The following is a 12,777-nucleotide window of genomic DNA, read 5'->3' on the forward strand; positions in this document are numbered from 1 at the left end:
AATCACTGAATGGTGTAACTCAAGTGTGCTTCAGGTTACAAACTGGAAAATGGATAGTTCCCTTTAGATTGTTTTATGTGAGCATTAAAAAAAACATTTTTTCATTAACTACCGCAAATAATCAAGACCCTGACGCTACAAGTTAAAATTATAGTTTAGTTGTGGAAGTCATCTTTCTAACAATGTGTGTTGTATTTTTCAGGAAACTGAACAGTAACGACTGATTCATAGGCACTGGACACCCTTAAACAAAATCTTTTCAATGCAAAATGATAGACATATTTGACTTTAAACTTTTTATAGGCACTTTTAGTGATTTATGAACTCTGATTAGAGAATGTTGCAAAGGTTAGCAAAAGGTGAACAAGTTTATTGCTCAGGCTTGCGTCACCTGTAACTCAAGTAAAGGAAAAAAAAAATCCATGTGACTTACTAAAAAGCAGCTAAATTTGAAACGTATCTTGTCTTTTTTCCAAGTAATTTTCACCTTTCAGGTCAAGGGCAATTATCTGATTTTTTTGCATTAATTTGCCCTGTCTCACACACACCTTGCAGCGTTTACCCCATTAACTTCACTTTATGACCCACCTCAACGTCATTGCTTTCATTTCTAACTCTCCTTTAATTCACTATCTGCCTTTCCCCTCCCTTTCCTGGTTAGCCTCATTCAAGAGAAGGCTTTTGTGATTGGACAGTATTTATATCAAGTAGGTCCCAGTGCCACCTGGGACAATGGTCTCCAGTCAGATCCAGGTCAAAACAAGCAGAACCCATCTACGGATATGCGTGAATCAGTCCGATCCAGAGGGGTCTGGCTCCTCACAGGCAGGTAGACAGAGGTAGGCTGCTGCTTTGACTCACCCACGATCATCACACCACACAGGTGCAGAAACACGTGAAGCTACTGCATCTTTGCTAATGTTTGCTCTACTCACAGGTAGACCACTGGAGATCTGGCTGAGAGGAAAACAAGTAAATACTAATGCAAGATGCTCGATTAGACAAATATTGGCTGCTCTGGCTGGGGCTCAGGTAAAGGTAAGTGCGAGGGGGAAAATAAGCTGCACGCTTTGAAGTTATTAAGGATAGTGTGTCCTAGATTTGTGGCCAAAAAAGGAAACATTTGCGGGCACACATAAAAGCGAGGAAAATGGTGCACACCCTTCAATAACTGATAGACTGCAGTAAACGGAGAACTCAAGAGTTCTGCTTTTCTTATATTTGTAATGTTGATCTATAAGAATGTTTGTATCTGCTTTCAAAACATCTAGTTGTTTACTTTTATTTCACACCTAGGGCTGCCACAATTAGTCGACTAATCAACTACTAAAAGAGTCGACGACTAATTTAATAGTCGATTAGTCATTACTTTATAATATGGAGTCGGAGGGTTGTAAAGTTGAACGTTATAATGTCATTATGCTAGCTATTTGGACTAGTCTATCTTGGAGTTTAGCTAATATTTTAGCTATATGCTAGCTGTTTTGGCTAATTTAGGATTTTTTTCTTTTTTTGTCCATTTTGGAGTTTAGCTAATATTTTAGCTACATGCTAGCTGTTTTGGCTACCTTACGCTTTTTTTTTCTAAGCCTGTTTTGGACTTAGGCTAATATTTATACACTAGCCGTTTTAGCCAATATAGGCTTTTTTCAGTTTTTAGGCTATTTTGAAGTTTAGCTATTATTTAAGGTACATGCTAGCTGTTTTGGATAACCTAAGTTGGTTTTTTTTTTTCAGTTTACTAGGCTAATTTGGCATTTAGATAATATTCTTAGCTGCCTTTCAGCAACGTTTCCAGCTCTTAGATTCAGCGATTTCAGCTTCGCGTTTTTAGCTATCAATTTCAGCATCTTTACCCATCAACAATAGCATCTTCAGTGGCCAAATTCAGCTCACAGCACTCACACTAGCATTATCACAGTTAATGCTATAGATATGCTTTTTAGTTAGTTTAAAGCTAATGATGGTAAGATGTGCGTTTTACATCCAGTTTTGTGCATGACCCGATTAGTCGACTGATCGGAAAAAATAATCAGTGATTAGTTGACTATTTTAAAAAAATCGTTTTGGCAGCACTAGTTGCACCTATTGAAATAACCTGAATTCCCCACTAACACTTCAGACTAAAGAAGCTTCTAGATAGACCTTTTAAAGTCCAGCTGTCCTGAATAACTGAATCCTTATAACATGACCTGGATGTCTGGCAATCTTCAGTGAGTGGGTGTTAGTGTCATACGTTTTTAAATGTAGGCTAATTTGTTTTAGTCCTGGTACCCTCGCCACCACCGCAGTTTCACAGTTACCGGAGTAGTTTACACAGGATTACTCAGGGATAATCCATTTACTGTATTTAGAGACATGAGTCGCCATCTGTCTGTATTTATCTCAGCGAGAGACCCGTCATCGCCAACTGACAGCAAACAAACAAGCCCACTGTGCTGAGAGGAACCTACCAGAGTAAGAAAAGAACTGCCTTTCTCGTTTTTGACCTGGTTGTTCGCTGTTGGATTTGTTTTTCTTTTAAGCGTTAGCTTACGACCTTTAAACTGCGCGCGCGGTTCAGTAGAGACGCTTCTGATGCGTTCAGGTACCACCGTACAACGCACATTCCTACCTGCTTTGCGCTAGCTTTCAGCTACTGTCGCTGTTTTAGTAATGCGTCATAGTTTGGAAATTTTGTGAGGAAAATGTTATATTATCTGATTTTTCTAAATTCTTTATATCTAATTTTTATTTAATATATTTGAGTCTCATTTAGATTCAAAGTACTAGAAATATGATAGAAATTATTTTTGTTAATTTTTCCTTCGACGTGTCCCAAATTTCCAACTTTTCTGAAGGCACATTAAATATCACCTCACTAAGGAGCACAGACAGGTGAACAGGAAGCTTTATTGAAGACGCGCTTTTCGGTGAAATGGGTCTTTCACGGTGATGGGGGAGCACTCAGTAAGTTCAAATAGAGATTAAAATGTACAAATATTGAAAGAGAAGCAAGACTGGTGTTTTATAGTTTGAAGGAAGACCTGTGGAGTTTATCCGTGTTTGAATCTGAGTAATAATTGGAGGCAGGTGGTGTGTAACAAAAACATTGGAAAAGTTACATTTTATTTTTTTTAATTGTGCAAGCTCTCTATTATAATTTTTGTTTTTTCCTCTGGATTTTCTTTCACCGCAGATATGGAGATGTTTGACAGACTAATTGAATCTGACTGATGGAAATGAAGTTTTACATGAAGAGTTTGTCAACTGATGATTGCAGTGAACCATTAGGACAACAACTTCAAGGACATCTTGCCTTTTTGTCATTCAATTACACCAGCAAAACTAGGACTTAGAGTTCATCCAAAAAAACTTCTATCCTTTTTTCTTCTTACATTTTTTTCTTCAACTTTTTGAGTATTTTCTCACATTACCAGATGATGAGGACAGACCATAAAGGCCGGAGTGCCTCCCCCCACAGGATAACTTATAAATCCGACTTCCATGCTATCAAATGTTCATTTGACACGGGAAACATTCTACATGCGTCTTCGGCTGCTGCCCATCGCACTGCTGCACATCCAAACAAGCTGCTGTCTACCATGTCAGATCCCATCATGTCTCATGCCGGCACAGACAGCCGCAGCAGAGGCAGGATCCAAAGCACGAGGGGGACCAAAATCCGAGAAAACATCTTCCTTCAAATGGACAACCCGCAGTCAAGACAAGATCCGGTACTGAGTTCAGGCTCCACACCCCTCCTGCTTTTCCCAAAGCCCAACTCCCAATCTCAAACTTCCCCTGTTTTTGGATCCAGACGTTCAATCATCAGCTCTTCTTCTGTTTTGAGTTCTCTCACTTCTACCCAAGAAAAAAATCTGGAAAATAAACCCTCTAAATCAGAGGAAATATCAGACGTCGACAGAGCAGCTCTGGCTCAGAAGTTCTCTGTAACAAGAAAGTTGTTTGAGTCTAAAATGATGGAGGTTGGAGATAATGGAGTTCAGACTTCGAAACCTGGTATAATCAGAGGAAGCAATGGTGCTGCAGAATCAAAAGGAGAGATGGAACAGAAGCTGGCAACAAGTGACAAGATGAAGCACACAGAGGGAAATGGTTTAGATAAACCCAAACCCGTAAATCAGCTCATAAATACTGTGACTCTAGAACCTCATGCGGTGAAGTCTGTGTCAAAGGGCTCTAAATTTCCTGGAGTGCATGGACCTGATGAAGGACCCAACAAATCACCCTCCCATCATGACAAATGTGATGAAACCACAACATCACAAATGGAGGCAGAAAGGATGACTTTTAACCCCTTTGTGACTCCTGAGGAGACTCTGAGGGCAGAACGAGTCAGCATCAACAACGAATCATCCGAAAGTGAGGAAAATGAAGAGGAGAAAGTGTGGAATGAGAATAAACACTGGCTCAAAGGGGAGATGAGGGTGTCTGAGAGCCAAAATGAAGGAGACCGTGAGGAGGCCCTTATAGATGAAGTCTTTGAGGAGCCCGTTGTGGAGCTGTTTGAAAAAGAGGAAGACGAGCTGATTGTTTCCTCAGAAGATTGGCACTGGAAAAAAATGACTGAGGATGGTGAGGAGGGCAGAATAGACATGTGTCAGCAAGTGAACAAACAGAGGGAGGGTGAAAGGGAGGAGCTGAGCAGCAACTTGATTGCACAATATGAGGAGGAATCAACAGTGGAGAGAGACGTTGAGAAGAACAACATGGAGACAAAGTTAGAAGAAAGTGTTGAAGTGTTAGAGGAAGTCAGAAAAGAGGATACGGACGGTAGAGAAGAAGTTTCAAGGCAATCTCAAAGTTCTGAAGCAAAAGAAACATCCGAGGTGCTTGAAATGGAGATAACAAATGGGATCGGTAAAGGAGGAAGTGATGGAGCTGACGGTGTGACAGATGAAGAGGACCAAATGGTAATCTCTGGGATTGAGAATAAGGCCTTCGTATACGAACAAGACTCCCATGTGGAGATTTTAGGAGCAAAAGTGGAGCAGGAAGACTCTCCACACAGTGAAGATCAGTCGGAGGTGGAGTATGAGGAAATTCCTGGTATTCCTGAATTGGATGAGCAGGAGGATGAGGAGACATCTGACGATGTGAAGAGGAAGGTCAGGTTCTCTACTGCACCCATCAAGGTAGGGGTGTTTTCTGTGCTGTCTTTGTAGCGACAGCTCATTTGAGAAACCTTGCGTTTGTCAAGTTGTCTGTAAGGAAAGTCTTAGCCTGCAGTCATGTTTGTAGCATACTAGTGGAGGAAGAACGACAAGATGCTACATGTAACAGAAGACTGCTGCCTACAAGCAGCCACACAGGAAAAAACCTTCTGGTTTGTTAATAAAATAAAAACCTTTTCAGTTTCGGTATAGTAGCACTAATGTCACATTATGCGTGGGGAAACTTGTGATTTTTAGCAGCAGTTCTCCTTCTGCCGTATGCTCCTCGTAAGACTTTACACTTGGATTATGACGTCTCGCACTTTCCTTGACACACTTCCAGTGTGTTGAAGCTGCAGATGGTTCTTTTTGCAATTTGCTAATTTATTTGATGCGTGCATAAATTAGTATTTTCTACATACTTTTATTTCAGGTGTTCAGCACCTTTTCTAATGCGGAGTACGACCGGAACAACGAGGACATCGACCCAGTGTCGGCTTCAGCTGAGTTTGAGCTGGAAAAGAGGGTAGACAGGATGGATGTTTTCCCAGTAGAGATCCAGAAAGGTATTGGTTTTTATTTCCATTTGTCTTCATTTTAAGATCCAAATGTCTGTCAGCTGTTGTTCAAAAGGGAACTTTTTGCACCTACTGTAGGTGAGGATGGACTGGGCATCAGTATAATAGGAATGGGTGTGGGAGCAGACCAGGGGCTGGAGAAATTAGGAATCTTCGTAAAGACGGTTACTGAAGGCGGAGCAACACATAAAGATGGACGGTAAGTGTCCAGATCCTTTTTTTATTTTTATTCATTTAGAAAAATATGTATTTTTAATATATTTGTGTGTAAACATGTTAGGATCCAGGTGAACGATCAGATAGTGGAGGTTGACGGCAGGAGTTTGGTTGGAGTGTCTCAGCTATTTGCAGCAACGGTCCTCAAGAACACGTCAGGCCTTGTTAAGTATGTCCCAGCATTCAACACATTGTCTATTTGTTATCATGATCTCTTGAGCCACTTCAGTACAGTAGATTCTTGCATTCTTAAGAGCAAATTTACCATGACAGTCATGTTTTGGTGTCATCTTTGGAATGTGAGTTGAAAGAAAAATGTCGATTTGAGGATGATACAATGAGCTTAAGTTATTTAAAGACAAAACAGTGGTGGTGAGGTGAATAAAATGTTTGATGGTGAGGATAACACAGTCTGTGGGGATGTGTCATTTCCGCTTCCAGCTGTAGTTTGTGTGTTCGCCTGCAGGTTTTTAATCGGCCGAGAGAAGGATGGCGTGGAAAGTGAGGTGGCACGACTAATCAACGAAAGCTTGGAAATGGATAAAACAAAAAGCAAAAATGTAAATTTTATCAAAAATGGGCAGAGTAACTCCCAAATGATTTTTTAAGCCTAAAAAGTAACATTTGCATAATTATTTTTGTATTTTGAAGAGGGAAAGCAAAAGTAGTGGAGATGAAGTCAGTGATGCTATGACAGAGAGGAGTTCTGTTGAGGAAGAAGAGGATGAAGAGGAGGAAGATGATGTGGAGGAGGAGGAGGAGAATGTGTCCCTTTTGTCCAGTCTTGACAACGACCAGCTCTGTCTGAAATACCAGCAGGTAACCTCCAGAAGTTTTTAGGTTTAAAGTAACAAACATTTTTAAGAGGACATATTTTCTCTTCTCAGTAATCTATCTGCCTCTTAGCAGCTAAAAGCAGTTCAAATACTCTAGAAAAAATGTTTAAAAATAGTATGGTTTTAAATTCTTTTTTTATTCAGTGTTTGATTCTCTTTTTCGATTGTCTGCAGCTTCAGGCAAAAATGCGACGCATTACAGCCCAGCTTCACTGTGCCAAAGAAAAGGTAGGTCATGAAATCGAGATTGAAAACTTGCACGCAGGTAATAATTGTACTCAGTGTCACTCTCTACAATTGTGCCCACATTGGGAAACCAGCCTGACCCATTTAACTGTGTATAAGATGGCTCTAGCTTGATGTGGAGTTAACTGAATACAGGCTTCTGTCCAACTCTCTGTGCCAAACCTGCTTTTCTTTCCCTGCTTTCAAGCAATCACTACTAAGAAATAATTGAGTTGATAAAAATGAGAATATTTTCTAAATCTGGAAAAACTCTATTTCTTATTTGTTTCATTTTAAATTTGCTGAATTTGAAAACAAAATCAAATTTTTCATCCATAAATGCAGATTTTCATTTATTTCAGTTGATAATGAAAACAATGCAAACTGTATTTGTTCCAGATAAGAGCATGGGAGGAGCAGGAAGCCAGCTGGGTAAGAGAGAAAGCTGAGCTGCAGCAAAAAGTTGAGGAAGAAGAGGAGAAAGCCGAGAAACTAGAGAAGTATGCTGGCAGAAATTCATTTTTTTTTATTTTAATTATTATTTAATTTTAAAGCAATCTTTAGGCTGAAACGGTTGTATCTACAGAAGAAGAAAACTTCAGCTTAACGCCAACCTACTTTAATTATCAGATACTGGCAAGAGGCTCAGACTCTCTGCAGAGTCGTGAGTCAGCGGCTCGCTGATGCACAGAACCAAAATGAGAGTCTGGAGGTCAAATACAACAAAGCCAAAAGACTGGTCAGAGAGTACCAGAGCAGGTAACTATGAAGTCTGAATGGACAAAATGAAATATAGATTCTGTTTTTTTGTCATTAGACACAGTTTTGCCCATGTTAGAGTTCTGAATTGTGTTATGCAGAGAAGAGGAGGTGGAACAAACACTTACAGATTTGAGGAGAGAAATGGAAGACCGGGAAAAGCAACACAGAGAAACCATTGAAAGACTGCAAATGCAGGTAAAAAGGAGATTATTTTTAAAGTCTAGAGTGATTTGTTTTAATGAGGTCTCCCATGTATCCATCCTAATTACTTCCAATGGTTTATCACAGCTGGGACATTCAGAAAGAACAGAGCCTGATCCACAAATGAAGAACGAATCTGTGGAGTCTTCAGCCACAGGTAAGCATCTGGATAAAGACGAAAAAAGAACAACAAAGTTTTTTTTATTTTAGCTAAAAACTGCATCGTCATAATTAAAAGAGCACTGGGTACACTTTTAAAATGGATGAAAAGATGATCGCAGTGGGGTTTTTAAAGCCAACAGAGTATTGCGGTGGTTGTACTACTAAAACAACCTGCAGAAGATCTTCTGGAACACATGTGAGTTGGTTGCTACAACCCATAAAAGTGAGGTTAAAGAGTTTCTGCAGTCTGGAGGGAACCTACACAGTTCCTCTGAGGCAGGGATGTAGGCCAGACTCTTCCACAGTCCCAAAGGGAATCAGAGGATTGGAATTGAGCTGCAGCTGAATTACTCTTTAATTCTACTGATCCATCATAGACCTAGCCTATATTACTGCTTTTTTTTCAAGCAGCGAGTCCACAGGAGGGCTACTTCATTCAGGATAAGCCCCACTACCCCATGGGAGGATAGCCAGCCACCTGCTGCTTGTCGAGGAGCCCTTCCTCCAGGCTTGGCTCCAAAGTTTGGCCCCAGTAACCCTTATTAAGCAGGGGAATAGAGGAAAACAGAATTTTATAGCTTTTATCTTTAAACTTTGGGGTTTTTCTAACAGCTACTGGTCTGACCATTCCATTCAACCAAGGATGTAGCAAGTCACATTTATTATCAGTAGTGTTATTATACTGTAAAAACAAATAAATAGAGACTTGATCTTAAAAACTGATTAAATCTCATTAATCTTCAAATGAAAACATGCTTGACTGATTAAAGTCTCTTTTTTTTTTTTTATCTATCTGGTATGGTAGACTGGTATGTTCCACTTCCTAATACGGATCGTTTGGACTCCAGCGCACACATAGCCAGGGCCCAGCTAGCCCAGAAGTCTAAGCGCCATCCACCGTCACGAGACAAGCTTCGAGAGAGTTTCAAGAAGCAGGTTAGAAACTGTTGATTAATCTTAAACTCAAGTATATATTGCTCGACTCATTTCCATTCTGTTGCAGGAGGAAGGTGTCACAAAACCAGAGGAGAACCAATCCCTGCCTTCTTCTACAACGGTCCAAAGCAGCCGGACTGAACCGTCTAATGCTAATTCGCTCTCAACAGCCGGTCCTCAGCCTCCCACCAGCTCTCTGTCAACTCCTCCTATTCTCATCTCAGACACAGAAACGCCTTCTCCATGTAAATCCTCGACCTCTAAAAAATCAAAGAGGAAGTTTCCAGACTTTAGGTGAATGAGTTTACTTTTTATTGTTTTTCTTTAAGTTAATTTGAACCGGAGTCTGAGAAAAGTTTGTAAGTTGTATTTCTTATGTCTGATTATTGTAATATTTCTGTTTTTTAGTGGCTTTCGCAAGTCTCTCAGCAGGCGGACAAGTGAAAAAAACAACAGATCTGCAAACAGTAGGTAAGAAAATGTCTTGAGGGTTTAAAACCAAATGTGAAGTTATTGGTACACCTTTAAGTTTTCATTTTAAGTTCAAGATCATGGTTGTAGCAGTTCACTGTGTCTAGGGAACTATAAAACCACAAACTATTAAGAAATGTTTACTCGTAACATTTCATCTCCACCCATCATATTCCAGCTGCTTTATGAAGCTGTAAAGAAGAAAAGTCTTTTGTCCCGACTCCCTGTTGTTTCTAACCAAAGCTTGTCTCTTAATTTCTATTAATTTCCATAATGATGATTTTTGCCTTTTGCAAACTAAGTTGTGATGTATAAATAAATAAATTGAAAGTTGCAGAGCTGTTCCACTTTGGGTTCACCTCCTAAAAGAAGGAAATGGGGGAAAAAAATCTAAATTGAGTTTTTTCAAACGCACAAACAAAATGGTTTTGTGCATTCATATACACAGCAAGACCGTGGAACAGAACCATTTTATACGTAAAGCAATGTGCAAACGCAAAAAGTTTAGGAACAAAAATAGATCATTGATAGATATGTACATATACAGAACATAAACTGAGAAATATATGCACATATTTATGAATATAAATTTAAAACGTGTGGATGTACTTTGGTGTGTTGGTGAATAAGATTTAAGTAAAACCAAAAGTGTTTAAGCATGAAAAATGTGTGTGTGTATGTTTTCCTGTTTTTGTATATTCATCGACAGTGGTTAGCACTCTTGTTAACACTCAAATAAAATCTAAACATCCAAATCAAGAATTTTCTTTTCAAATCTGAACAGATGCTTTTGGTGTATCTTTAAAGCCTGAAAAGGATTTAATGAGAGTTATCAAGATCAGGAGACTCAGCAAAAATCTCATTTTCACATGAAACTTTTTATGAGAGATCATTTAAATAACATTTTCTTGAAATGTGTCCCGCCAGGGGATCCTGTGGTGACTTGGTGGACGAGCCAGCTGAAGTTTCTCCGTCTGGCTCGGTGAACTCCGTCCCTTCCTGCCTTCGACTTCCCTGGTTTGGAGAAAGGGGAAGAGAGAAAGCCGGAGAAAGGGAGAACATCAGGGAGAGGTTACGGTCCGTTTCCAGCAGCAGTTTGCCTTACCTGACAACCACAGGTAGAAGAGATCAGGTAAGAGATTAACAGGCCAGCAAGATTTTAGCAGGATTTCTTCTTCTTCTTGGGCTCCTTAAGTTTGATTTGTAAAGACGGTGAATTATGGGATAGCTGGTGTGAAATCATCAGGCAGCCCACAAGTGCTTCTGTTGGTTCCAGACTATTGGTTCTCCTGTGGGCAGCTCCAGCATGGTGGGTCATGTCTCTGATTACTCCCTCTCTGGAAACTCTCATACTTGCACCTTTTCCTCCTCTGAGGTGAGCCTGTCCTTCTATTCCTGCCTTCTGTGTCTGGTTCTTCTGTCCTCGTGGAGTGCCGTCTGGTCCCAGGTGCACACTCGGCTTTAGTTAACAGCTCTCTCTTTTTATAACTCCTTCTCTTTTGCCGGAGCAGACTTTAGATGACTGTCCTGTTCCGAATAATAACAACAACCAGTGGCAGACGAGACCGGTGTCGGAGTGGAACAACCAGCAGGTCTCCCTGTGGCTCATTGCCATGAACATGGATCAGTACACAGCTGAGTTCGCTGCAAAAGGCTTGGATGGAACGCAGCTGCTGAACTTGGACAGTCAAAAGCTTAAGGTAAGTCAAGTATTTTGGGAAACGAAATTATGACAGACTTAAACTTTTAAGTGTTGTTTCAATTCAGAAAAATAATCCCTCTTCATCAATTGTATCCTTTAAAGATCCACTCCAATGACAATCGGGTTTTTTAAAAGGCTCTTGCAGGATTTTTGTCATTAAAAGAGGTCATACCTAAAATAATTAAGATTAAAATGTCGTTTTTTTTAGTATTTTTTTTATTCAAAACATGATGAATCAGGAGCAGAAAAAAACGTGTTTTGAAAAAGCTCAGGTTTGTGACTCGACTGCCATGGCTGCCAAAGTCTCCGTGCTCTGCTCCTCCTTCTTTTAGCTTAAAACTGCATAATCATAATCAAAAGACCACTGGAAACTGTTTTACAATTGAAAAAAATTAGTTGGAGTGGATCTTCAAATTATTGAAAATTCCATTGGTGTATATAAAACTGCCCCGCCCCTTCAAAACTTTGTCCTCACATGAAAAAAGTTTAGGGCAAAAATCTCTCACTCAAAAATCTTGTTGTTTTTTTTTTTTGCAACTTTTGAGGTGCAAAAGTAAAACTAATTTCAATTTATCCTTGTTTTTCTTTTGGACGCCATGGATGAACTGGGTCTCTAACAGCTTGGATTATTCACACGGAAAATCTTATATCCTGTGAAGTTAATTTTGTCTAAAGGTGTAGAAAGCAAAATAAACTTGCAGAATTTTAGTTATGACTAGTTTTTCTATAACCTCTTAGATAAATACCTTTTTTTAAACAATTATACTTTTAAACTCAGATTATGTCAAATAAAGCCACTTGGATGATCTTTAATAAAAGCTTTTTTTTCTACTTTGTTCTTCATAATCTTGTCATCTTTTGATGTAATTAGTTTCAATGTTTTAGTGAGAAGTCAAACTATTAAACCAAAGCGACACGTTCTGGATTGTTCTCTCATGCTTCTATTTCATTTCAGGCTCTCGGTGTTTCCAGTCAAAGCGACCGGTCTATCATCAAGAGGAAGCTGAAGGACATAAAGAGAAGAGAGGAGAAAGAGCAGAGGAAAGAGGAGAAAAAGCTAAAGGAGGGTGAAGGAAAGGTAATGGGTATAAAGGAGGAGGAGAAGTCTGTAAAAAGCATCGGACGCAGCGGCCAAACTGTTCGAACTGAATCCCTTTTATAGTTGACTGGCTGAAGGAAGATGCACCACCAGCATAAGAGAATAGTTAAACGTCCGACAAACCTGTTTGTGATAAACAAAGCAAATCAAATGAAATCTCTATTTCTCTCCACTGGTGAAGAATAATGGCTAAGTCGTGTTCAAACCAGTTATTCCAGCACCAAAGTTCATAGGAATTCTATGTATTCTTAAAGTGTAAGGACTGTCTCACAGTGCTTTTTTAATTATGAACCATCTTTAGAATGATTTTATTATTTAAAGTTGTCCAGATTCTTGCATATATGTATTTGTTGTAAGGTTTTTTTTATGTGTTAATAAATAAAACTCAAAACTTTCTCCTGTGCCTTAAACTTGTATTCCCATGAAACTGGAA

General features: G+C 39.4%; 1 protein-coding gene across 5 annotated transcripts; it reads left to right on the forward strand.

Annotated features, from left to right (window-relative positions):
- The first annotated feature begins 726 nt into the window (after window positions 1–726).
- LOC112147445 (neurabin-1) lies at window positions 727–12,739 on the forward strand. Of its 5 annotated transcripts, XM_024273845.2 has the most exons (20): window positions 727–839; window positions 938–1,038; window positions 3,179–5,138; window positions 5,590–5,722; window positions 5,813–5,933; window positions 6,015–6,119; window positions 6,417–6,510; window positions 6,602–6,769; window positions 6,961–7,014; window positions 7,411–7,511; window positions 7,642–7,770; window positions 7,872–7,968; window positions 8,062–8,131; window positions 8,942–9,072; window positions 9,140–9,366; window positions 9,481–9,543; window positions 10,471–10,675; window positions 10,820–10,918; window positions 11,055–11,243; window positions 12,201–12,739. In XM_024273845.2, exons 3-20 carry the CDS (start codon window positions 3,420–3,422, stop codon window positions 12,405–12,407), a joined length of 3,912 nt encoding a protein of 1,303 aa, XP_024129613.1. In that variant the 5' UTR covers window positions 727–839; window positions 938–1,038; window positions 3,179–3,419; the 3' UTR covers window positions 12,408–12,739. The 5 variants fall into 5 exon arrangements, with proteins under 5 accessions (XP_024129613.1, XP_024129612.1, XP_024129617.1 ...); XM_024273844.2 differs by lacking the exons at window positions 727–839; window positions 938–1,038 and adding an exon at window positions 2,798–2,949; XM_024273848.2 differs by lacking the exons at window positions 727–839; window positions 938–1,038 and adding an exon at window positions 2,859–2,877.
- Window positions 12,740–12,777: the final 38 nt, after the last annotated feature.

Source organism: Oryzias melastigma, linkage group LG17 (assembly GCF_002922805.2).
Source record: "Oryzias melastigma strain HK-1 linkage group LG17, ASM292280v2, whole genome shotgun sequence".
NCBI lineage: Eukaryota > Metazoa > Chordata > Actinopteri > Beloniformes > Adrianichthyidae > Oryzias > Oryzias melastigma.

Coding starts and splice junctions, on each gene's coding strand:
- LOC112147445 (XM_024273845.2), top strand. CDS start 3,420: ATGATGAGGACAGACCATAAAGGCCGGAGTGCCTCCCCCCACAGGATA. Junction 9,544..10,470: donor AACAGATCTGCAAACAGTAG/GTAAGAAAATGT, acceptor GTGTCCCGCCAG/GGGATCCTGTGGTGACTTGG. Junction 10,919..11,054: donor GCACCTTTTCCTCCTCTGAG/GTGAGCCTGTCC, acceptor TTGCCGGAGCAG/ACTTTAGATGACTGTCCTGT.